At 37.0% G+C, this 26521-nt stretch overlaps 1 protein-coding gene across 1 annotated transcript; it reads right to left on the reverse strand.

The window, feature by feature from the left end:
- Positions 1-1193: 1193 nt before the first annotated feature.
- LOC113077150 (cingulin-like) lies at positions 1194-25745 on the reverse strand. Its single transcript, XM_026249604.1, has 21 exons — positions 25567-25745; positions 17350-17613; positions 16282-16939; positions 13638-13738; positions 13488-13557; positions 11203-11318; positions 10925-11057; positions 10443-10655; positions 10131-10279; positions 9148-9268; positions 8848-9060; positions 8536-8757; positions 7992-8240; positions 7673-7843; positions 7420-7581; positions 7240-7329; positions 6627-6710; positions 6368-6486; positions 5826-5934; positions 5550-5713; positions 1194-2446 (listed from the first exon to the last, which is right to left on the reverse strand). The coding sequence occupies exons 2-21, from the start codon at positions 17610-17612 to the stop codon at positions 2296-2298; spliced, it is 3558 nt and encodes a 1185-aa protein (XP_026105389.1). The 5' UTR covers position 17613; positions 25567-25745; the 3' UTR covers positions 1194-2295.
- Positions 25746-26521: the final 776 nt, after the last annotated feature.

Below are 26521 nucleotides of genomic sequence, written 5' to 3' on the forward strand. Positions count from 1 at the left end.
ACTTTTTTATGCAAAGAAAACTAAAATAACTACTTTATTCAACAATTTGTTATCCTACTGTCTCTCCACGACACAAGGATATGTTTTCTACGTGTATTTATGCTTTGATTTGAATGAAAATAGCACATCCGTGCAGTGCGGCTGACACAGAAGAGCGTAGGCCTACATAGTTTGTGTCCTAGTGGATGTTCTCCAAAACGGTGTATGGTAATGCAGAGGCACAGAGGAGACATACTGTTGAATAATTTTTTTTTTTAAAGGGTCATATGATGCGATTTCAATTTTTACTTTCTCTTTAAAGTGTTACAAGCTCTTTGTGCATAAAGAAGATCTGTAAAGTTGCAAAGACTAAAATCACGAATGCAAATATTTTTTATAAAAGAGAATTTATATTTTAAGAGTCAACCCCACCCCCCCTAAAACTGCTCACTCTAACATGCCCCCACGTCTATATCACGATGTGGGAAGATTTGCATAACGCCACCAAAATGTTCATGCAAAAAAAAGAAGACATAACCTTTGATTCTCTCTATTGCCGCCGGCGCCATGTTGTGGAGATGCTGTGTTTCATTGTGAAAGTGAAACTACTTTGTTTGGCCTTCCAAAAGAGGCTCAGTGGTTAAGTTGTATTTACAACACTGTTTTGTTCTTATACAAATTTAGTTTTGAATCTTACATTCTGTTGTATGTACCGTTTGTCTGTATGTCTATGACACATCAGCTACATTATGTACAAAATACAAGTACACCATTAGCACACCATAAAAAAAGACACACTAAAGTACTGGATTTATTTTTGATAGAAAAGGTTTTGCTTACAGAAAAATACAAACCTTTGATTTGATCAGTGCTTAATGCAATTCTAAAACCAATAAATAAAATATACATGTACATAAATCATTCTTATTTACTTTGAAACAAGAACAAAATAACAGATTTACAAGGCATTGTAGTGGTGTCCATTCACATGAATCAGATGCTGTGTGCATAGATAAAGTCCTGTAGATATAGACAAGTACAGGCAGCTTGGTATCAAAAATGAGCTAACGTGTCTGCTACAGGATTAAAAGACTATGGTAGAGAATATCAGTTATTTCTGTTACTTTACTTTATATAACATTTGCTTCAGTAGATAATGTGATGGTAAACACAAAATAAACCAAATCAACAATTTCCATTGTTTTACCGTCAGGAATGAACAAACACTGATTAGTTTTTAAGTCTTTTGGTTAATACAATAGCTGCATAACAGTAAAGACCTAATTTCACAGTGCAGTTGATTTAAAAAAGCTCTGCCATTTTATAATGCTAAATTACATTTGCTACAGGCAAGTCAGCACTGAATGTGGACCTCATTCTGTAAGTTCAGTATTTATTTGGAGACTGAAGGAAATATAGCTGAAATGTAAGTGTATTTATTGTGATTGTGATTTTAGCATCACTAATGCATGTTTGAAACGCTGATTCTCTCATACCTGAAACTTATCTGTCTTTTGCCCACTCGGTAAACATAAAGAAATAAGTGTTTTTAAGAAGAGCTGGAGACTTAACCAGAGAATGAAAAATAATACCTCTCTTGTTACTAAACCTTGATTTCCCTCTTTCTCATCTATTCTCTTGGAACAGTTTAGAAGCATGTTTTGGACTGTTATCTGCATATCTCTCTGTGTTACTATACTACATTATAGTGACATCATTTTTATTCATTTCCCAGTTCTCTGCAAATTGGATTTTTGGAAAAATGTTCACTGCTGTGTTCATTTCCCTTCTTCTAATACCCTGATATCCTTCCTCATCTCCCATCAGCCTCTATTAACACACACATAAGAAATCATCAGTGCTCATAATCGGTCACAAGGCCCTTAAAACAAAATTAAATCCTTCTCTCACTCTGTTAATTCATTTTTTACTAAAGTTCTTATTTCTTCTATTAATCCCTAATTACTTTAAATAAACCAAAATTGTCTTTGCGAAGTTGAACTGAAGTGAAATTCAGTTTCTAAATAACTTCAACGCTGAACTGATCTTTTCTAAAAAGGCATCAAGGCTTTTCTCATTAAAAGAGTCTCTAAGGTTTGACTCGCTGACAAGTGAAAATATGTCATCCGGTTTTATAGATGATTTAACCTCAGATTGTACATTCTGATTTACAAATATTGTGATGTGGCATAAAGATCAAAAGTGGAAACCAGAAGACTGAAGTTTCTATTATCAGTTTTAGAGCAGGACTGAAGCTACTGTGTGTCCAGGAATGAAGCATCAATGAAGAGGAATTCCAGATTCATCTCTCAGTCTTCAGCAGGAACTGGTCTGTAGGTTGCTCTCGGTGAGGATGGAGGTTATGCTGGAATGATCATACAATCCTTCATCATCAATATCATCATCATCATCAGAGCTGAGCACTGAAGACTCCAGAGCTGACTGTCGGGCCTGTTGGATCTTCCTCCTGATGAAAAAGAAAACAATACTATTTAACAATAGTGTCTAAGAAAAAATAATACAATTGCACTTTTTTGAACAAATTCTTGTGTAAATTTGGGATTGAAAACGGCTGTTGTAGGTAATGGTTCTTTGGGAAAGAAGGGCATGAGTGTGGGAGCACACATTTATGTTGTGTATTCATTCGAGAAGGGTATTCCTGCACAACCGGAGGCTGCAGTTTCAGGACCGCAGTTCTGGGAACGCAGCTTTAGGACCCTAGTTTTTTTGTGACAGTGCCACCTACCATACTGGATCAACACGAATTAAAGATGGACGACGTGGACAGCAATCAGATGGTGAGTACCGATATTTAATTAACTTTTATTTTATAAAACTTTTATTTATAGTTTAAATGGTGCGAAGTTTACATAGTGAGAACTGCTAACTATGAATTAATAATTAATTCCCACCAATTTGTGAATCTGTGAGCTAAGAATTTGTGATCTAGTTTTATTAATTACTACGACGTTAATTCGAGGCAATGATTTCATAAATCCTTGAGTTTTAATGACGAAGTATTATAAGTGAATCTAGCCTGCACATTAATTAAACTTATCAGATGACAAGAGCATGGTTGATGTAAGGTTTGTAAGATTTACCTGCAGCTTAATGTATTAGTGTGAATACTGGCTTAATAGTCGTTGTTTTACCATATTTATGTATAAAATATCTTTCATAATTAAACTGCACTGACTGCCTAGTTGCAGTATGTGTTAGTCTGTTGTTTGGCATTGTTTTGCAATGTTGAATGAGTCTTTTGGCAATTTTAATAGCTTGTTACAATTTGGCCTAATCTGCAGGTCTACTCCACACACAGTCCATTGATATCATGTGTTAGTTTCTGTCATATTCTGCATGGCCAATATGAAGTGATTTTATGGATTTGGTTAGGCTCATTGTAGGACAGATGATTAAAAAAGGCACTAGGGATATTTTCATGATCTCAAAATATTCTAACAAGTAGGCTCTGTTTTTCAAGATACATATGACAATCCAAAGATGGAGATCCCTGTCTGAATTGAAGAGATGCACCACATGCTGCAAGAAAGGATATACAGTATTGTTCAAAATAATAGCAGTACAATGTGACTAACCAGAATAATCAAGGTTTTTAGTATATTTTTTATTGCTAAGTGGCAAACAAGTTACCAGTAGGTTCAGTAGATTGTCAGAAAACAAACAAGACCCAGCATTCATGATATGCACGCTCTTAAGGCTGTGCAATTGGGCAATTAGTTGAAAGGGGTGTGTTCAAAAAAATAGCAGTGTCTACCTTTGACTGTACAAACTCAAAACTATTTTGTACAAACATTTTTTTTTTCTGGGATTTAGCAATCCTGTGAATCACTAAACTAATATTTAGTTGTATGACCACAGTTTTTTAAAACTGCTTGACATCTGTGTGGCATGGAGTCAACCAACTTGTGGCACCTCTCAGCTGTTATTCCACTCCATGATTCTTTAACAACATTCCACAATTCATTCACATTTCTTGGTTTTGCTTCAGAAACAGCATTTTTGATATCACCCCACAAGTTCTCAATTGGATTAAGGTCTGGAGATTGGGCTGGCCACTCCATAACATTAATTTTGTTGGTTTGGAACCAAGACTTTGCCCGTTTACTAGTGTGTTTTGGGTCATTGTCTTGTTGAAACAACCATTTCAAGGGCATGTCCTCTTCAGCATAGGGCAACATGACCTCTTCAAGTATTTTAACATATGCAAACTGATCCATGATCCCTTGTATGCGATAAATAGGCCCAACACCATAGTAGGAGAAACATGCCCATGTCATGATGCTTGCACCTCCATGCTTCACTGTCTTCACTGTGTACTGTGGCTTGAATTCAGAGTTTGGGGGTCGTCTCACAAACTGCCTGTGGCCCTTGGACCCAAAAAGAACAATTTTACTCTCATCAGTCCACAAAATTTTCCTCCATTTCTCTTTAGGCCAGTTGATGTGTTCTTTGGCAAATTGTAACCTCTTCTGCACATGCCTTTTTTTTAACAGAGGGACTTTGCGGGGGATTCTTGAAAATAGATTAGCTTCACACAGACGTCTTCTAACTGTCACAGTACTAACAGGTAACTCCAGACTGTCTTTGATCATCCTGGAGGTGATCATTGGCTGAGCCTTTGCCATTCTGGTTATTCTTCTATCCATTTTGATGGTTGTCTTCCGTTTTCTTCCACGTCTCTCTGGTTTTGCTCTCCATTTTAAGGCATTGGAGATCATTTTAGCTGAACAGCCTATCATTTTTTGCACCTCTTTATAGGTTTTCCCCTCTCTAATCAACTTTTTAATCAAAGTACACTGTTCTTCTGAACAATGTCTTGAACGACCCATTTTCCTCAGCTTTCAAATGCATGTTCAACAAGTGTTGGCTTCATCCTTAAATAGGGGCCACCTGATTCACACCTGTTTCTTCACAAAATTGATGACCTCAGTGATTGAATGCCACACTGCTATTTTTTTTGAACACACCCCTTTCAACTAATTCAACTAATTGCCCAATTGCACAGCCTTAAGAGCGTGCATATCATGAATGCTGGGTCTCATTTGTTTTCTGAGAATCTACTGAACCTACTGGTAACTTGTTTGCCACGTAACAATAAAAAAATATACGAAAAACCTTGATTATTCTGGTTAGTCACATTGTACTGCTATTATTTTGAACAATACTGTATGTCTATATATACATTCCAGTTGAATATGTTAAACAAATGTTTCTTATTTATCTCTCTCGGTCTCTTGCTCTCTCTTTCTCTAGAGTTGAAGCCTACAGCCATTCTAACCATGCAGCAACTGATGGAAAAGGGTTTCACTTTGGTGCTGTTGTGATGTTGTCGCAAAAAATGACATATATATCCGGTTGTGCAGGAACATACTATTGATTCATTCGATTTTAGCCTTGATTTATATAATCTTCAGAACCTACAAGAATGTAATGGATGATTGACATGTCACAAGTTATTTCCTCACTCAGCTTCTGTGGTTTTGGTTTGTTTTGTTTTGTGGCTGCTTCACACTGAACCATTATCTTCTCTCTTAGTCACACACACATACTTGAGTTCATTCTCTAGTGCCGTGACTTTGGACTGCAGCGCCTCCTTCTGTTCCTGCATCTCCTCCATTTCTCTGATGGCCTTCCTCCTCAATCCCTCCAGCCGCTCTGCTTCTGCCTCTCCTTCATCCACCTGCCTCTTCAGAGCCTTCACACGCAGAGTCAGCTGAAGAACCACACAGCATTAAACACTGAAACACTCCACGGGTCTCTAACACACACCGATCATCACACACACACACTGCTCTATATGCATATGTAACGTGTGTATTCTTCACCTGGTCTCTCTGCTCTGTGTGCTGCTGTCTCTCCTCATCCAGGGTGATGTTCAGCTCCTTTAGTTTCCTCTCCAACCGTCGCTGAGAGGACACCACAGAGCTCTTCTCTCTGTAAAAACACACAACTTTGTGATTAAACCTCAGGACGTCCTAAACTTGAAGTGTACTGAAAGTTTTCTTATTATTCAGGTGCTGTTTAGGTGCAAGTTTCTTTTTTTTTTATTTCTTTTTTATTAAACCTAACTTTTTTGATTCAATAAAATTATTTATTGGCAGCGCAAATTAAAATCTAATCAAGCAAATATACCTGCTGACAATTCCCCCATTGTTGTTTAATTAAAATAATTTTCTTCTGAAATAAGTAGTAGTTTTAAAGTAGAAGTGGTAATTTTTGCGAACCTCTTTATGGACTGCATTGTCAATGCTTTCAATTAATTAAGAGTGCTTTTCTCAAGCATTCTGTAGTGCTTTGTGGTTAATGTAATTGTTTCTGCCACTTCATGCTAGTGGTTTTAGAACCGAAGTTCATCGTTTTTTTTTACCTTTCTTCTGCACGCAATCGTTCCTCGAGGTCCTGGATTTTGTTTTCCAGCTGTGAGACACCAGTCGAGGAACGTGACTGGTCCTCCATCTCAGCTACACGAGATTTATAATCCTTTATCTGAAAGAGATGCAGATTAGATGAAACCTGGTGGAGAAACACTTTTAGCATTCTTGTTATCACAGAAACTCGGGCAAAGATAATGCAGCATACAGTATGACCATTTATCTGTCGTACTGTTCAATGATCATGTGGCGTACCTGTCTCTCCAGAGCGTTCTTGTCCAGTTCCAGGTCTTGTTTGGTGGATCGTTCTTGCATGAGCTCTGCACGCAGCTGTTCAATCTACAAACAGAGTAGAATTGCCACCACATTTTGATTAAAGCATTTAGCAGATCACAGACCTGAATGTGTAAGAGTTGTACAAGCACAAGAATAATGAAAGTAACTGTAATATGCATGCTAATAAGCAACTTGATAATAGTGAATAGTGTTCCCTACTCTACAGTGATCATTTACAGTTTCATCTACACAGTTTTATATTTATTCACCAAGAATGCATCAAAATGATCAAAAGTGACAGTAAAGACAATTTTTACAAGATTTTAAATAAATGCCATTCTAATCATCTAATCATCAAAAAACATTTTCCAAATAAAACAACCAAACAAAAAAACTAAGCAGCACGGCTACTCTCAACAATGATAATATTAATAAGAAATGTTTCTTGAGCATTAAAACAACGTAGAGGAATAATTATTGAAGGATCGAGTGGCGCTGAACACTGGAGTACTGACTGCTGAAAATTCAGCTTTGCCATCAGGAATAAATTACTCATTTAATTAACGATTAAAACATCTGAATGGCAGCATACCTGATCTCTGCTCCTGGTGATTCTTTCTGTCAGCATTTCTGCATTGTTCTTTTCCTCGTCTAACTCGAGCTGCAGATGCTTGATTTTGTCCTGCAGGTGGAGACAAATATAACGGAGTGAAGACAGACTGTTATCAAGACAGCTTTTCACTAAGACACCAGATGTGAAGGTGAAACACACCTCCAAGCTGCGGATCTCTCGCGAGCGATCGTTTTGTGTAGTGCGCTGTGTCTCAATCTCACTCTCCAGATGTTTGAGGCGGTTAGTGAGCAGCTCTTTATCTAATAAAGCATTGTCTCGATCCTCATAACTTGAGAACAGCTCCTTCTTTTGACGGGCCAACTAAAAACAAATAGAATTGTATGACAACAAATTGTTGATATGCTTGGACAAATTCAAAAGTATGAAGGTTTTTATCAGGCCAGTGTTGCACCTCTTCCTGTAGAGAATGGATGGTGCTCTGAGCTCTCTCCAGCTCACTGAGCTTCTCTTTAGTGTTTTTATGTGAGTCCTGCTGCTCTTTCCTCCACTTCTCTCTCTGCTCGTCCAGCTGAGCCTGCAGGAGCCGCACCTCCTCACGGGACGCTGCAGACAGGCGCTCCATCTGACATAGAGAAACAGACAAAAAAGGGGCGGGGGGGGGGGCAAGAGAGAAATGAGAACAGGCAGAAAGTAAAAGAAAAACTAAGAAGATGATGCATTGCCAGGTTCAAATTTGTGTCAATGAGCACATACTGTATTCCTCTGTATACCTCTTTATTAAGTTTGTCTAGTGCTCTCTCCAGCTGCCTCTTCTGATCCTCGAGCTGTGTGTTCTCCTTGTGGACAGAGTCTCTGTCCTTCTCCTTCTCTTCCAGATTACGGGTCAGCTCGTCCCGCTCTAGACCCAGTCTGGAGTTCTCACGCCTGGACTCCTCTAGCTGCTGCCTCAGTTTCTTGGTCTCCTCCTGCTGCTCCTGTTCAGCCTCAATACTCTGAGACGTGCGCTCCTGAAGCTGAGACTACAGACACACAGACAACGCGTCAGAGGACAAGAGAGAAGGAACAGATAATCGTCTGTTTTTGAATGCATGACATCAGCTAGTGATCTCAAAATGACAAAAGGATCATGAAAACAACCATTAAGCTCACTTATAACGTTGCAATAAGTCACTTTCTAGTTCCCCTGAATCTCTAGACCACAACATCACAAAAAGCACTCTTAAACCAATGCACTTACACACACTATTTTTTGTAGTTGAATGAGAGGGAAAATAAGGTGCGCAGTTACATAACTATGTTAATCTGCATCCTAACCTCAAGGCGTGTGATTCTCTCCTTCATACGCATGTTGGTTTCCTCGAGTTCCTTGTGCTCATGTGCCAGATGGTTTGCTTGGGTTTGAGCAGAGCTGAGTTTGTTTCTCTCTGTCTGCAGATCTTCTTCAGTTGAAAGTAGCTGACTGCGCATTCGGTCCGTCTCCTCTTGCATGTCACTCAACTCCTTGCGCAGGGCCTCCACCAATGAGGGTTCAGCTAGCTGCCGGAGGTTAATAAAAAAATTCAGTTTAACTCAAATGGAGGGTTCCTGCTTTTATACCATAATAATTGTAACTATACTGTACTGTACCTGTTTGGCCCTCTCATGAGCTTTCGTTAACTCTTCTTTATCTCTGCGTGACTGGTCCTTCAATCTGTCAATCTCATATTTCTGTTCCGCTTCAAGCTCCTGTTTGCTCTTCTTTAATAGCACAATTTCCATTGTCTTCTTGTCAAGATCTGTTTTTAATTTATCCATATCTGTTAGGGTCTTCTTTAGGTCAGCACGACAACGCTCAAGTTCCTATGAATATACAATTAATATTTTAATTTGCAGTTTGAAAACATTTTATTATATTTAACATTCAAAAGAAAAACAGTGCATATCTACCTGGCTGACTGTCTGGGACTGTTTGGGATCTGGTATCTGCTGTTTCATTGTGTTGACTTTCTCCTGCAGATCTTTCAGCTCCTCCTCAAACTCCTCTTTCTCCAAACGAGCCTGGAGTAATCTAACACATACAGACATACAAGCACACATAGTACAAACACAGACAAACTCCATATGCAAACAAAAAAGCTAAACTGTAAGTGATTAATAACAAATAAGTACACATTCTACTGTGCATAGCAGCTATTAAAATGCCCTAAATGAGAAATTCTTATAATACGATTGAGCTCCTAATATTTGCTGAAGATGTTAAATTGGGAGGACAAACTATTGATATAGTGTCAAGATCCAAGATCCATAATGTGGAAGAAATGTTGCTTATGCACATTTTTTTTTTTATCATTGGACTCAGTCTAATAGCTGTTAAGAGCCATTTAGAGATGGAAAATTTAGTTTCAGCATATTTAAGTTTGTAGATGAGCAGCATCTTTACTGAATAAATGAATAAATAAAAATAAATAAAGAAACAGCACAAATTTATTTCCTAATTATGCAGATTATTTGTGATGATGAACTAGTAAACAAATAATTATTTAGAGTTGTCATACAGAATTTATTACGATACTCTGGATTGTATGATTTGAAATTGTGATTTAGTCCACAAAACAAAACAAAAAACACAGAAAGCACACATAAAGCATTCAATAATTTATTAAATCATTTGTTTAAGATTACGGTAGTGGGATCTTTACAAATACTAATAGGTTCAATCACACATCTACAAATAAATCTACAATTTCTCGCAGCTAATCTGAGAGCACTTCTCACTCTGATTTGGGTTGAAACCGTTGTCCACTGCCCCAACAAAATGCATACAATGAAAATGGAAAGACATATACACATTAACAAAAAAGACAGAACTAAGCGTATTGCAAAACTAATTAAACAGTATACCTAAATTAACAAGTGCAAGTGTAACTCACTCTTGTTTGGTGTTGCGTAACTCTTCTCTGCTGGACTGAAACTGCTCTCTCCAGTGGTTTCCCTCATCTCTGCTGTCCTCCAATTGCAGCTGAAGAGACCTTACCGTAGAGTTCACACGGTGACGCTCTGCTTCAATGGTTGCCTGAGACTAAGGCACAAGAGAGAGTGCACATGGGCAACATTATTCCTATGCAAATTGCTTTGAGTTTGATAACTTCTCTCTAAATTTTATAATAACAGGTGTTCAACAGGGTTCTGTCTTAGGTCCCATTTAATTTCCTGTGCAACACCCCTTAATGCTGGGTGTTTACCTGTGAAACATGCTCCATGCTTGTTCGTAGTCGCTCCATGTCATGGCTGTACTGCTCTCTGAGAGCCTCGATCTCCTTGTCATGTGTGGAGACCTCATCTTTCAGTGCCCCTTTTAGAGCAGTCAGCTCCCTCTCTCTCTGTCTCAGAATGTCCTCCTGCTTCTGACACAGAGCTGCAGCTTCGGCCAACTCACCTCTCACTGCCATCAACTCCTGTACACAAACAAATCATAATTATTTTTAATGGACTCAACAGCAGCAAAGCAATATAATTTTATTACTAGTGATTTGCAATTTTTGTCAGCAGCCAAATATATACAGTACAGTATGTGTAAATTAAATTTTAATTGTTTTCACAGGTTTTTAAAAAATAGACACCTTAACCGGTCACCAACAGCAATACGGTGTCGATTTGTCATTATAAATTATTTTTGGTTGCATTTTTGACCATTTTAGTCTCAGTCTAGTTTGTGTTTGCTCACCATGTGCATAGTGTCAGCCTGAGCTTTGTTGTCTGTCTCTCTCCTCAGCTCCTCCTGTAGTCCTGCCAGCTGATCCTCCAGCTCTCTAACATGAGACTCTGCATTCTCTCTGTCCATTCGTATCTGAGTAAGCCTGAGAGAGAGAAAGTGCACAGAAAAAAACCTAGTTTATATATTATTATATATTATGTTGAAGATTTTATTTACTTCTCACCACAGAGTGTTAATGTCCATGTTGGTAAACAAAACAATGACAAAGATATTTGCGTCTGTCTTACTCTGAATGTGTCTGGTGCAGCTCTGTGTTCTTCCGGCCCAGCTGTTCCTGCAGCTGTACATTTTCATCCAGACATTTCTCAAGCTCCTCCTTCAAGGAGTCGTCAGATCGGTTCACCTGAAATCCGAGGGGCAATGGTATACACACCCCTTTTATCATAAGTTTAAAAATATTTGAAATCATATCTGCTTGCAGTCTTTTTTGATAGTCACTGTGGGGAAGAACTCAAATATGCAGGGCATGCTGGGGGCTTGAACCAGAAGTATGTTATTTTTTAAACAGGAATGTTTGTGTAAATTATATTGACAGTACTCAATTATAACCTTATAATTATTACTTTGCTGAATGTTTGCTTTTTATTACAGTTAAAATAAAATATAAAATAAAATAAATAATAAAATACAATACAAATTATAACTTCATTAGGACAGTACTAAATAAAAACATAGTTCAAAATGGGGACGGTAAATGTATGAGAATAAATGTATATGACAGGGCATTATCAGATTATGCTCCAATTAGCCCAAAACACTATAATCCAAGTCCACCTCTATGATAGTATTTAGAAGACAGAGCAGTCATTAGTGGTTTGCTACCCCTGCTGGGACATATAGTAATAGGCTTGAGGATTTAATCCTATCTAAAGATCAATATACTAAGTAGCCTAATTGCTCACAGAAAGAAACAATACACTCCTTTGCCATTAAATTAAACAAGGAAGTACATATGAAGAGTTTTTGTAAAATAAAAAAAAGTAATAATGTGAAATAATATTACATTTTAAAATAACGGAATACTGAATATATTTTGTATATTTTAAGAATTAACAAGTAATTTATTTCTCTGATGGCAAAATTGTTTTCAGCAGCCATTTATACAGTCTTCAAGACATGAGCCTACATGAATTCATTTTAATATGCTGATTTTGCTCTCATAAAATCACTTCTAGTCATCATCATCTATGTCAAAAACCTTATATAGCTGCTTAATATTTCTGTGGAAACCTATTTTTCAGGATCCTTAACTTTTGGGTCATAAAAAAGCATAGTGTTAAGATCTTTTTTTTTCAATTTGCTGCACTAATTTGAAAAGTCTCATAATTAACTTCAGTTCAGGTTCTCTGAAACTCGCCTATGATGTTAACTGGGTCCTAGCAGCAAAACCCAGACACATCCACCAGGCGTCTGTCTGTCAGATAATGAGAACAGAAGCTAAATGGTCCACTGTTTGCCTCTTAGAGAAACGCTTATGTCTTGCATTGCAAACTTATACAACATCATATGTTTATGTTCAAATAGAAGCTGATGGTTAAATTTTTGCATTTATAATTGTATATTACATTACATTGATCTATGCTCTGCATCTCGCTCTCTTTTTTTGGAATATTGTATAATTAATTATCTTTTGTGTGGTGGAGGTAAACATTCCCCCCTCCTTTCACTCTAAAATGGACTCAGCTGCTGTAAGTGAGAGCGATCTCCTGCCAATTCATTATAGCTTAGCAAGAGATGCCAACACCTAAAAAGCCATCAAATGTAATGCCAATTTTACCAATGCCTGTCTGCGTACTGAATACAGTCCCAACTGAGCCTAGCTCTACATATAGACCAGGTGATTTTATCACTAGAGTAAATCATCTCTCACTGCTGACACTTGTTTATGACAGCTTTTTAAATATGGCAGATATATTTCCAGCATATTTCAAAGTCAGATCACTCTGTGGCTATCTTGGTAACACCCCGTGCAGCTATTTTCTAAGCAAATAAAACAAGTACATCCCTGATGTTTTTGAATGAGTAATGATGGCAATATTCTAAACTGACTGTCAAGATTATGCCTCAATAACTTCCCAACACATCACCAAAGAAATCAGCAATGGTATCATATATTTTGCTTCTCCATCTCGAAGCACACTAAAAAGTAAAGTAAACAAATAAGCAATATATCTATAAAAAAAAACACATGGCTCTTACAACTGAAGTTCAGGACTTTAAGAAGGACATTACACAACAACAGTCTCTTGAGTACACCTGCCTTTCATTATATAATTCATTTAGTATTAAAGTCTCTACAGAACAATGAGAGCATGGTGTCTTTTTTCTGCTTTATCTATCACCAACTGTGCTTCAGTTCACCTGAAAAGCTAAAATGGTTGTGTTATGGGGGTGAAAGCACCTGATTCACAAGTCTTTCATTTTTTGTTACATAATCAGGTGTTGAAATTTGTTTTATATTCGAAAATCATAGTGAAGAACTAGCAATGCTTCAAAATGTGAGAGACTGTACCTTCAGTCCTTGAATCTTATTACAGATGACTCGAACTCTGTGCTTAATGACAGCATCTCCCTCTGTACTCCTGCAGAATTAGGAGAAACAAAATGTTACTAAATGTTTAGTCTGTACATATTGCTGTTACGCATCAGAACAATGGTTTACCCCTGACGTAGAACATCGTAGATTATCTGCTGTATCTGGTCTTCGGTTGAGAACTCGGACCCTGAACTTTGACCCTGGTCCATCAAAAGATCAGGAGTTACCTGAACGGAGATAACAGTCAAACACAATACACACAGAATATGTGCAAAAAAAAAAATTAAGTAGCATTTCTTACCCCATGGTTTCACAGATAAATCTTAAACCTAGTCCCAGTCTAAAGTGTAAATCTGAGCTATTTTAACTGAAAGAAACCTGCACTGACTGATCTTGAAATATATCAGTGCCTTTGTTTTGTGTCAAGATGCACACAAGTAATGTTTTTTTTTTCTAAGGCATGTTAATAAAAACTACTTAAATCTCCTAATTGAACTATGGCCTAATCCTGGCTTAGTCTAAACCCTGTCTGTGAAACCAGGCCTTAATGTTTAAGGAGTGGATTACAGTTGATACATCTGAGTAGTAACATAAGTGTGCACTCTGTCAGCTGACACCAACCAGCTAAATCAAGCTAAAAGACATTCAATGCCAGAGAGAACTACAGTATCAGAGTATCAGGTTGATGAATTGCTTTACTGTAACCTACTCAAATTACATTCTTCCAAAACTCTGACAGCATTTTAAGGCATCCGAGGTGCACATGCAAACGCAAAAGTTTAAATGTTCCAAAAGGAAAGGCTGTTCCAAAGAGTTAAGTCTCTTTTTTGGGGCATGTATCCTTCACAAAGAAGAGAATGCAATCCCAAGTAAACAAGAATAAATTGAGAAGTGTCACTTAAAAATACATTACAAAAGAAAAAAAAAAGAAACATTTAAATACATATTTACACGCATACATATACTTAAGTCTTAAGTCGCTGGGGTATATTTGTAGCAATAGGAAGAAACACATTGAATGAGTCAAAATTATAGATTTTCTTATAAGCCAAAAATCATTAGGATATTATGTAAAGATCATGTTCCATGAAGATATTTTGTAAATTTCCTACTGAAAATATATAAAAAATATATTTTTTGATTAGTAATATGCACTGCTAAGAACTTCATTTGGACAACTTTAGAAGGCGATTTTCTCAATATTTAGATTATTTTGCAACCTCAGATTCCAGATATTCAAATAGTTGTATCTAGGCCAAATATTGTAATTTCCTAATAAACCGTACAGTACATCAGATGATGTATAAATCTCAATTCAGAAAAATTGACCCTTATGACTGGTTTTGTAGTCCAGGGTCACATATAGTGTTGGGGAAAGTTACTTTTAAATGTAATGCATTACAATATTGCGGTACTTCCTAAGTAATTATGTTACTTAGTTCTTTTTTTATTGAAAGTAAGAGTGAATGTTACTTTTTTGTTACTTTTTTAAAATCTGGGCTGGGCTGTCTTGTTTGTTTGTTTGTTTATAAAAATGTATATTTTTGGCAAATGTAAAAGCCCTTTCGCACCAAAAACCTCAGGCTAAAGGAAATGTAAATTCACGTCTGTACAGTAGAATGCAGAAGAAGAAAGTTCAAAGCTCTTCAACAATAAAAAAGAAGAACAAATGTTAGTTTATTTTGTGTAATTTTTGCTTATTAGTATGGTTGTATTGGACCATCAAAGCTCAGCAGCAAATTGGTTAATAAAATGGGATTAAATACATGAAGGATATTTGTATTATTTAAAATATTAATTATTGAAGCTTTGAGTCATACTGTGATTTTCTTTTAATTGTTACGTGTGTGTGTGTGTGTGTGTGTGTGTGTGTGTGTGTGTGTGTGTGTGTGTGTGTGTGTGTGTGTGTGTGTGAGAGAGAGAGAGAGAGAGAGAGAGAGAGAGAGAGAGTGAGATTAATTAATGCTTAATTAATTAATGAATTAAAATCTTATCTCTATAAACATGGGGACATGAGAGCTTTCAATCAATAAATAGAGAAAAAAGTAACTGGCATTACCTATTTGAAAAAGAAATTTTTGTAAATGTTACTTTTCTAGTTACTGGAAAAAAGTAATCTGATTACGTAACTCGCGTTATGTGTTACCCCCAACACTGGGCACATATAGTTTGTTATAAAATCGTTTAAATTCATTAAAAAAAAAAAAAAAAATATATATATATATATATATATATATATATATATATATATATATATATATATATATACATATATTAATAATAGCCTATTTTGTAAAAATTCTGTTTACTCCACTGACCTGTTTGAAAGATTAAAAAGACAAAAATAAACACTTGTAAAACCAAAAAAGTTTGTAAATATACACATCGAATCACTACACATGAAAGCTAGGTATTGTTTAAATACTACTGAGAAAACAGTTGGATTCAAGCATTTACATACTTAATTATTTTTCAATTAATATGACTGTTTCAGGTCTATACCATCCCTTCCAATCTGAACAAAATTTCATTCAGATCGAAAGCTGAGAAAATTTTGGGAGAATGCAGAACTAGCTGGAAACAGAGAAAGTTGCGATAGCTATTATTTCTATGAAAACAAACCTGCATGAACATCTGTCAAAAAAGAGAGAAATAATTTGTTCCCCTCAGGTTCAGTTCTTGTTATTAAATTCAAAATTATTGTTAAACCACAAAGAGTAGAGCATACTTTTAATAATAGAAGCCTCAATTTATTTCACCCATCACTCACATGACCATCAACTGGAGCGGATGAAGAGACAGCAGTGACCTTGGCGACAGAACCTGTACCACGGCCCAGGCTGCTGTAGGCAGAAGCAGGCGAGGAAGACCGCGGTGAAGAGTATGTGTTTGGTAAGAAAGAAGCAGCAGGTAATTGTGAGGTTGAGGTGGGTCTGTTGTCTGCAGATGGGATGGGATAGCGCCCCCTAGAGTTGGTCCCAGTGTTACCTCCCTGTGCAGCAGAGCTCCCATCATACCTGTCGGAGAGTCTGTGGGCAGGCGTCTGGCGGACGGAGTTGAGAGCTGATTGGCTGTGAGTGTGCTGGTTGTGTGGAGATATTTCAACTGATTCAGACGAGGTGTAGTGACTGCCTCCACCTCTCCCCCTTCCCAAGGTGCCATTCAGCCCTGTCTGGTAGGATCCACCCCACTGATTTCTCTCCATCCTTTCTTTGGTCCGCTCCCTCTCTGCTGCCATTCCAATACCTCCATCCAGGTTGCCGTAGCTACCAGAGCGTCCATCTCCAAGCGGACGTCGGAGTTGATCTGGGAAGTCTTCGCTGTCGTTTTCGCGATCCAACAGAGAGCCATGAGACTGAGCCCGACGCAGGGGGGTGTTCTCTACAGATGAGGAATATGGCCCCTGAATTTCTCTGTTTTCTCTCCTCCTAACACACAAACACACAATTAGACAAATAAAAAGATCCATTATACAGATTGAACATTCTTTAAAAAAAAATACCAAAACAAAAGATTTATAAAACCAATTCCAGTTCAAGTGGTCAACACATATTTATTCAAGTTACTTATTTTAAGTATAATTTGTAATTATTTCTTAATTCCTCTTTTTTTTTATGCACTATTAACCCATTACGGTACTTAAAGAATTTGCTTAAAAATAATACTATTTATTAAGTGCTTTAAATTCATGAAAAAATTATTTTAGTAAAGATATTCACATACAGGCAAATGATTTTTTTCAACATTTAAACACAGTTATTTGTTGAGGTGGTTTTAAGATCGTCAAAAACTCAAAAAAATAATGTTTTCTTTAACAAAACAATCATTTGGAGCAGACCTAGGCAGGCTGCTGTAGGCAGGTGGTTGGGTTCTCAGCTGTACTCCATATGAATCTCCTTTTTCTCCTTTCAATACAACATAGGGCTGCCCACCGATGCCCTGCACCCTCACTGCCACTCCATAGCGAGACTGCAACTTTTTGGGTGCCTCTTTCCGAGGCTGCCCAGTCACTCCCCCTCCGGTGTCCTGCAGGTCATTTATAAAGCGAATCTGCACGCCATGGTCCACAGGGGTCTTCCTACCTGAGACAGGAGCAGACATCCTAGAGGGGAGATAAAGAGAAAAAGAACAAACATAAAGAAAATATCAAAGTGAAAATGTCATAATATATATATTTTTTCTCCAAGCATCCGACCATTGACCTCAAACTCAAAAGGATCAAATACTCCTTATGGGTTCCAGAACAGTTTTTCTTACTCAGTTTCAGAAAATTCTTCAATGAAAAGTTCTAAGCCTTTAACCAAAGCAACCAGCTCCGAGATGAATCACATCAGTACAAAGAAATCAGTACAAAGAAAAAGTACTTATTTTTCTGTCAGAGCTCTGCATGTCCTTTCCTTCATACTGGCCCTGACAGAAACAACAAGACATCCTTCAGATTACACTCCACTGCAAAATATGATCTGAAGCCACTTCCACTCTCAAACACTGCTCTCCTCTTCTCAAAAAATGCACTTTATTCTGTAGCGTGTTGACCAATCAGACACATAATTATTTGTTATATTTAAAAAAATAACCTAACACCCCTTACTCAACAACCAAACTAGGTGCTGAGACGTCTGTGAATGACCCCCAGGCCCCTGGTTATCATGGTAACCAAGACTCCTCTCACAGACCAGATACACTTTACAACTTTAAAGTATGTAGAGAGAATCTCCCCCTGCATTATTCCCTCTAAAACAGACACATACTTTAACAGGAAATGACTTCTTTCATTAATTCATAACAAAAACATTCTGTAAGTGATCATGCACATTCCCAGAACATTGTGTGTGGATCAGGCTGCACGGTTCTGCACACATGTGATTCACGGATTAACTGTTAAGATTTACCATTATGGAGTTAAAGTTTATCATTTGCAAATGTTTTGTCTTGCCAGTTTACACATTCAAGCATTTAACTTGCAAGCTGATTTTGTCCGTAACTGTTCTTGTTTTAATGCTAACTTTATTTGTTAACACAGTAGTTTTTGCTGTGGTATAGAAGTACTTGAAGTAAGCTTTCACAAAATGTATTTTTTATTTTTTGCCGAGCCGAAAAAATTATCAGATCCGTGACTTAAAATCCGTAATATGATCTGAACCCTGAATTTTGTGATCCGTTGCACCACCAGTGTGTATCATTACTGTTTTGTATAGTGTTTTTGTATGTTATACTGTTTTATGCATGTGTTATGATCAAAAGTTAATATAACCTCACCCATAACATGTTTAGTACCTATGCGCTCCAAATTACGTTTCCTATTTGTCGGTTTACATGATATTTTGCTAACTCTGTGACATATTAGTATTATAAGAATCTTGAAGATTCTTCTCTTGAACACCCAATCCAGCTTCATACACAAAACATCATGCTAGAGACAAAGGATCGTAAAATTTTCCAAATTTCCACAAAAAAAATTTTTTTGTTATAATGTGCACTTATGAATCCATCACAATAAGATTAGGAACATGCATTATTAATAAAGCAAATGGGGTCAATTTCATATTGACTTCAACATCCTTGTAAGACAATGATAGTCTGAGTTCAAATGTTTCTAGCCTACGTTACTCTCTAAAGGAGAATCTGAAAGGGATTTTTACAAGCAGAACCCTACTGCTTTGCTCTACTGAAATACAGACAGACAGGCAGACAGTCGAACGAGGCAGGATTGAATTACACACACTACTCCATGCTGCTTTTACCTCGGACTCCTGGCATAGAAGACACAATGGCCTTCAATATTCATTAACCTGAACGCACTCATATACACACGTTTGTTTTTCATGTTGTAAACATTCCATTGACTTTATATCCTAAACATCACACCTTTTTATTAAGATCTATCAAGTTATATCTCAACAAATACCAGGGAAGCTCCAGCATTACTCGTGATGTAATGGAGTAGAAAAATGAAGGTGTGGCTGGTGTGATGGAATGAAAGTATCTCAATAAGGAACAGATTAAAGCATGAAGGGTGTGACAAAGTGCATTCCCAGACACTGGTACATCTTTACTGTCTCTCACTCTCACACTCGTCTCACACAGCCTAGACTGCAAACTACAAACACATTCAGCCTGATCTGTACAGCTTCTCTTCCACAAGTGATGAAGAATCCAGTGCAATTAAACGCATGACAAACTAGAATCAGGGGCATTCGCTCATATTCACAATACAGCTATTGTTATTCAGCCTGAGATGACTAAGAAAGTGTTAAGAAATATATTTACTGTGTGACGTATAAAGGAGCCTTCATGACTACTATTGCAATGTGAATACAATGAATGGGCCTATTATGTGTTTTGTCACCCGAAAGCTTTCGGAGACGGCTGACGTGTCCATGTCAATGACTGAAAGCAGACTGAAGAAAGACTGGAGCCTCTTGTGCTGAAGGACAGACAGGTGGAGGGTTATACAGGTGCAGTGAGAAAGCAGAAGCAGCACTTCACTGATCATTTTCCCCCTCGAAGACTCGTTCATCATCTGTGTTTATTGTAGTTGCAGCAGTATTTATGTACTAATTCCAGCTCTCGCACTCAGATAGGTGGAGCTTCAGTCCTAGACAACAGACTTTGAATGCCATAAAAGAACAATAAATCCAGACATGCTTCTTTACTGATAGCAGGGGGGCATTGTGTTGTATATGATGAGGATTTATCCTGAGGGTCTATGCTCCAAACTATCTGAGCAGTAGCTAGTTGTAATATGGCAACAAATCTAATAGTATATCTTTCATTCTTTGCCATCATTTAAAGACATTGGATTTTGGACCAAACAGTAATGCTGGCACTTTGATCAAAGTTCCTTTGAGGCAAGCCAGGCCACTCCTTGGCCGTATTCTAGGCAGTTTTTTCAGTCATGCTCCAGTCTACTTAAAGAGGCAAAGACCATAACCATCTGAACTGTTGGACAAGGTCACATTCTCAGATTCACTCACACAAAGAAACAAACAGCTTTTTTCAAGCATATTCAGCTAACAATTGCATTGTTAAATAACACGCATTTGGTTCTTTTAACTGGAAGAAAGGAATTTTATTATTGTTATTTATTTGTTATATTTAATAGACTATATGACTTTGCTTTTTATGTAAAAAGCATATGACATCCACCACAATCATTTAAAAAAATGACAGAGCTATAGAGTAACACTGCAATTACATTAAGTTCTTTGAACAATTTATAGCATATAGAGATTTGCCAGAATCTGTCATTTATTATTCAGCATGTTAGTAAGTTTGAGTGATTTGATTTAACTTCTTTAACTTTATTTATATTTATATGTTTTCAGTTTTTATTTTAATTTTAGTTTTAGAAATTAAATGTGCTTTTATTTGCTCATTTTTAATTTAGCATGTCATTTTTTAAATTTACATTTTTAATCTAATCTAAATTACATTTTTATTTTATTTCATCTTAATTGAACGAAAACCGTTTTTAATCATTTTATCAATTAAAACAACACTTAACTCTCCTCAATCAATTTTGAATATCCACATGATGACTGTCAGATTATTTGTTCTATAATAAAAGTGATCTTGTCAGACAAACTGGCAAAAATCGGTCATGGTCCAAGGTGATCCATTTCCTCTGTGTCAGTGTGTCAGTGGCCAGACAAACAGAAGCACCATTTAGCCTCTCAGCACTGCATTATCTGATAGGCTGAATGGAGGAAGGCCGTGAGTGGGACAGAGGGGGGGTTGAGGACCCTCTTCTCATTATTACAGTGAAGTGGGGCAGAAAACAAGGGCAGCTATGCTGAGAACACTGGCTTCTCTTTCACACTCAATCTGTCCTGCTCACATAAACTGATCTAAATTAGAGATGTCACTGTTCCCTTCATAGGTAATAGCCTCCGGTATGCCGGCGTTTACTTGCAACCTGAACAAACACACTTGATTTCAACCACTCTGGGAACAAGTATCTGTGCTTTAATGGCAAAACAATATGAATCAACCCATTGCCTTTTCTCTCTTCAAAACAAAGCACCATTAATTGTATCTACTTTATCGTTTTCATTTATGATGATTTCACAATGACTTCTGCCCATACTTAAATGCTTTTAACACTAGATTTAACAGTGAATTCCACTTTTAACCTCGAAGTAAAGTAATGTTTCTCAATTCTTTCCTCTCGCCGTATTTTTGTATTTTAATTAATTTAATTATTTATTTTCCCTGTGTTTTATATCTGCTGCAATGCCTCAGTTTCCCCCCAGAATGAATAAATTACTAAATGCACTGAATCCTACTAAATGCTATCTTATCCCATCCTAGTAAATGTAACAGTAATTGACACTGGGTTATGAAACTCCAGAGTTAGAAAGACTTCTGAAATGCAGTGACAGAAGGTATACAAAGTGAAACAATGGAGTGCAAGGACACAGCGAGTTGTTTAGCAAATGAGGACCAATCATATACTAAACAATGCTTGTCACATTATACATTCATGGATTGTGTACAGTTGCAAAAACTTTCAGCAGTCTTGTTCAGCTTCCACACGTTAGGGAAACAATGGCAGCAAACACATTTACTACAGTAACGAACGTACAGCATAACTTGTTTCTAAAAAAACAACAAGCAGCTGCATTCTTGTGTGCTGTAGCCAACCTAAATTTTAATTATCAAATTAAATTCATAAATATGCAAAATAGGAACTTTTACCTCACAATCCTTTACTTCCTTCATCAATTTGCAGGATAACATGCACCATATCTGTACCATTATTAGCAAATTCTGTGTAAAAAAAAAAAAAAAAAAAAAAAAAAGCGGGCGAAGAGTAGCCTACAGTACTTGTCCTCTATTTTCACTGGTACACCTTTTCCACCAACACATTTTGAGTGCTGATTCAGAGACAGAGCGTAGTTTCAAATCTGTTCTTTATCTTTCAATATATAGTTGTAATCACTTTCAGAACATTTTTCTTCCAGATGATGAACGATAAAAGCATTGACAGCCAATCAGAATCCACCCGACTTTAAACAGCTTGAGCATAAGGCAGTAAACAACATAACTGCGCTGCAGGCTTATAATAAACAGAACTGTATCATCCATTGGTACAGATGCTAAAATATATATAATAATAGTTTTCTTTCTTGGTGTGAACAGACCATTATTGTTGAGCCCTATAATGCAATAACTTACCAAACCAAAAGTGTGTGTCTACATCACGATCCAAAAAAAAAAAATAGTATTGTTAGATGTAACTCAAATCTAGACTTCGTCTTGTTTGACTGACTAACTAGTACAAATCCACAGCCAAGATTTAGCTCACTAATTGAAATGTGTCAACACGTGTCATTATTACATGCTCACTCATTATAGGACAGACACATACTGTATTCTTCACTTACCATTTCACCTGCTCAGGGAGAGGATGCAAAAACAAACGGTCCATTTTGCGAGTCTTAATGAACCGCACTTCTAAAAATAAAAAATAAAAAACCCTCACACCAGACCCTTCAGGGACACCTGTCCACAGCTCAGAGTCTGCAACCTCTTGTTCTTCCGTTAAATTGAATTCTCCGATCTTAAATTGAATCGGGACTGCCGAGCTCTCAGATGTGGAACGTCTGATAGAATTAGCAGGGAAATGAGGCAGTAGGATTCAGGAGACGTGCAGTCAGTATAGTTTATATTGTCTTTACTGACCATTACATTACCAAATCAATGTGACTACAATCAGTGCATCAGAGCATGTTTAATTTTTCTCAGACATGCATCGCATCAGATATAAAATATGAATTCTGCCAGAACAAGCATGCTTAGCATTCCCAGAGTCAATTAGGATTTCATTGCCAACCTCTCAGCATACTTCAGCAACACTTCTGTAATCAAAATCTGGATCTGGTTTCCATTCATATGAGAAGGATAAACCAATAACTGATATTCACTCTGGGTGATTTACCTGACAGAGGTGAGATATAGAGTTACTCTACAAATTAAGGGAGAAAGCATCTAAAAGAGGGTACCCTATCATAAGCTTTCATCCCATTTTAAAGAGTCTGGCATCCCTCCATTAGCTCGACTCCTCTTCACATTCTTTGTCTCATGCCAAACTCCCTCTCAGTCTCTTCTTTCCTTTCTCTCACCCCACTCCCCTCCCTGCCCTCACTTCAGTCGCTCTTCTTGTTTCAATCATAGACAAACAAGAATTTCTTCTTCTGTCTATATCACCGGCATGACAAAAACAGGCTCCACTGTTCTGAATCATACTTTCAGAAACCCACACACGATATAAAGGAATCTTATCTTATACCAGCATGTGATGTATTCATGACTCCAAGTTTTTCAGCTAGGAAAAACTGAAGCAAGTTATGACTCTCAGCTGTGAATGACTCTAGAGTGATAGAGCTGTAATATCATTATGTTTGCCTATGGCTCAGCACAAAATAGTCATAGGTCAGTGATATGGGAGATGCAAGAACAACGCGTTTCTGTTTTATCGTCTAAATATGTGCAAACAATGATTCAAATGAAAAGTATGCTTTTAATTAATTTCAAAGATTCCCAAACTGGATGTGCACCCCTGAGCGTGTACTGTACTTTAGCAGGTTCAAGGGGGTAGTTGGAAAGCTTTTGCTTAAAACCTATAAAACATTCATTACGACTTAATTGGATTTCATATTAATAAATGTGCCATTATGTATTTCTTGGTGAAAATCTATTGTTATTTATATATTTTTTTTTTTTTTTTGCTCCAGTAACAAAAGAAAAAATGTACTTTAGTGTGATGACATTAAAAAAAGAGGAAAATTGGGAGATTGATTACACTGGTCAAAAGTGAGAAAAATTCTAATTTGCACTCAGCTATTTTATTAGAAACACTCACACAGCAGCAAAATAGTTTGCATTATTTGAATTATGTTATCGTCTTTGTGTAATTTAATGCCAAGGTTATGCAAACACAAAGTATTGTGTTATAAATGTACAGAATATAAAACATTTTTAAATATGGAAAATATAAAAAACCTTTTCCACATCTACATCAAAATATGTGAAAAGGGTCTATAAGATAAATAACATGGATTTAGAATATAGGGTGAATAATGTTAATTTCATGTCAACTTTAAAAGTGAATCTCTGTAATAATGGCCACATGAATGATGTCAATGATAAAACTGAATTATATTCAATATATTAGATAATAATAATAATAAAACATTTCTAAACTTAACCCTTACTGATGGAGCTGTGGGGGTACATAGAAACCGGTCAAGAAGCAATAATTGAAATGCCTGAGATTAAGAATTATATTGTACAAAGTTTGTGTGCCATGACAGCCGGGGCCTATAAAATTCTTCTGCACTGAGTCACTGGTTTGAGATCTCTAAAGGTCCTGAGTCCTGACGTCTCCATAACATGATCACGGAACTACCAAATGAGCTATGTATGAATAAAACAATCAGCATTATCGCTTTAATTCACTTAAAGGTGGTTGTTCTTTTTTGTAATAATCCCTTTAAATAGCACACGTTTGACAGCCTAGCTGACGCAGTAACATGATCGCTCACAGCGTGTTTAACACGGACTCGTTATTCACCTGAATGAAAATTAGGATATTCAAACAAGGCTTTAAATGTTTAGCGGAATTTCTGGGCTGTGGTGAGGAGGTAAACAATCACAACACTTTTAAAGCGGGGATTGTTTGCCACGTCAAGCTTTTTTCTCCTGAGTTTGTTTCCACAGCAAGAAGCGCAGGTGTTCACCTGGCGATGCACCTGAGCTATGTGAGAAACAAAGTCAAATCTCTCGGGGCGAAGCGAAAACCAGCGGGCTAGACAATAATCCTTTGGACAGACATTAATCCATCTTCAGAGAGGACCATTTAAGAACAGCATGAAACAGGACAAAAACAAACTAAACCTCCAAGAGTGCGAGCGAAACAAGTGTCACTCCCAGTGGGAGAAAGCTCGGCTCGAGAATGATCTGGAGCATCTGGAGCGCGACAAAAAATTTAGCATCAATTTCTAGTCATAGGCTAACAGGTTTAGCGAAACAAAAATAACATTTCACTCACCTGATGTTAAGGCAAAGTTTATATTTCACTCTGCGGAATGTTCCTCTGTTCCTCCCTGTGGGTCGCCTTCATGAGAACTAACTTAGTAGTGTAAAAGTAAAGAAGGTCTCTTTAAATGTGACAGCTCTAACTCATAAACCCAAGGGAAACAAGACATTTGCTAAAGACAACCTGTTACCTTTCAGACCGATAGCATATGCCCCACCCACTTTGTGCATGAGACTAATCTCATTGGCTGATAGAGGCGTTGTGGGTGGAACGCGTGAAAACATTTCTCTCTCGGTTATTGGTAAGACTATGTGTCAATCACAATTAAATCTGGAACGGGTTTTTCCGTGGAGTCATGAAAATTACATTTGGAGATATGATTTAAAGAAAGGAATGTTTCGATTTGACCCAGTTGGCTTAAACTTCTCCGTGCACGTTCATGTAACTTTCTATTGCGCAATTCGTGTATGCAAATAGAGTTGTGAAGGTTGTTTATATTGACGTAGTCTTGTAGTAGCTAAACAATCTGATAGTAACGTTAGCCTATCGTATTCAGATGCAAAACAGGGTGTATCATATCTATTTTTGTAAATATAATACATTAAAATAAGAATTTAATCTACTAAGAGGAAAGCTCTTCATGAAAATTACAATCAAACACAACAAAGTACAATAAAATTAAAAATAGTGCAGAATCTGAGTGTGGCTGGTAATGTTAATTAGTGTATTGTCTTGCAGAGTTTATTCAGGATTTTTACTTTCACCGAATCGTTTTCGCTTACTTTATCGTTTTCAGTAACTGGAAAAACAGGTCCAGCTTTACAATAAATCCTTCAAGATATTCCACGATGAGCTGAGATGATTGACAGAGTTCATAAACTCTTGATAATGCTGTTGTTCTTCACAGCAGTCACCTGTGAGCTGAGACAGTAGGCTATCCAGTTTTCAACTTCCAGAAGGCCTATTT

The sequence above is a fragment of the Carassius auratus genome, unplaced genomic scaffold (assembly GCF_003368295.1).
Source record: "Carassius auratus strain Wakin unplaced genomic scaffold, ASM336829v1 scaf_tig00021713, whole genome shotgun sequence".
Lineage (NCBI taxonomy): Eukaryota > Metazoa > Chordata > Actinopteri > Cypriniformes > Cyprinidae > Carassius > Carassius auratus.

Bases quoted from the DNA above. Each gene is read 5' to 3' on its own strand.
- LOC113077150 (XM_026249604.1), bottom strand. From the start codon at position 17,612: ATGTCTGCTCCTGTCTCAGGTAGGAAGACCCCTGTGGACCATGGCGTG. The intron at 16,940-17,349 runs GTCTGCTCCAAA...TTTGTGTGTTAG, and splicing joins GCCTACAGCAGCCTGCCTAG to GAGGAGAGAAAACAGAGAAA. The intron at 10,656-10,924 runs GTGAGCAAACAC...GTTTGTGTACAG, and splicing joins AGGCTGACACTATGCACATG to GAGTTGATGGCAGTGAGAGG.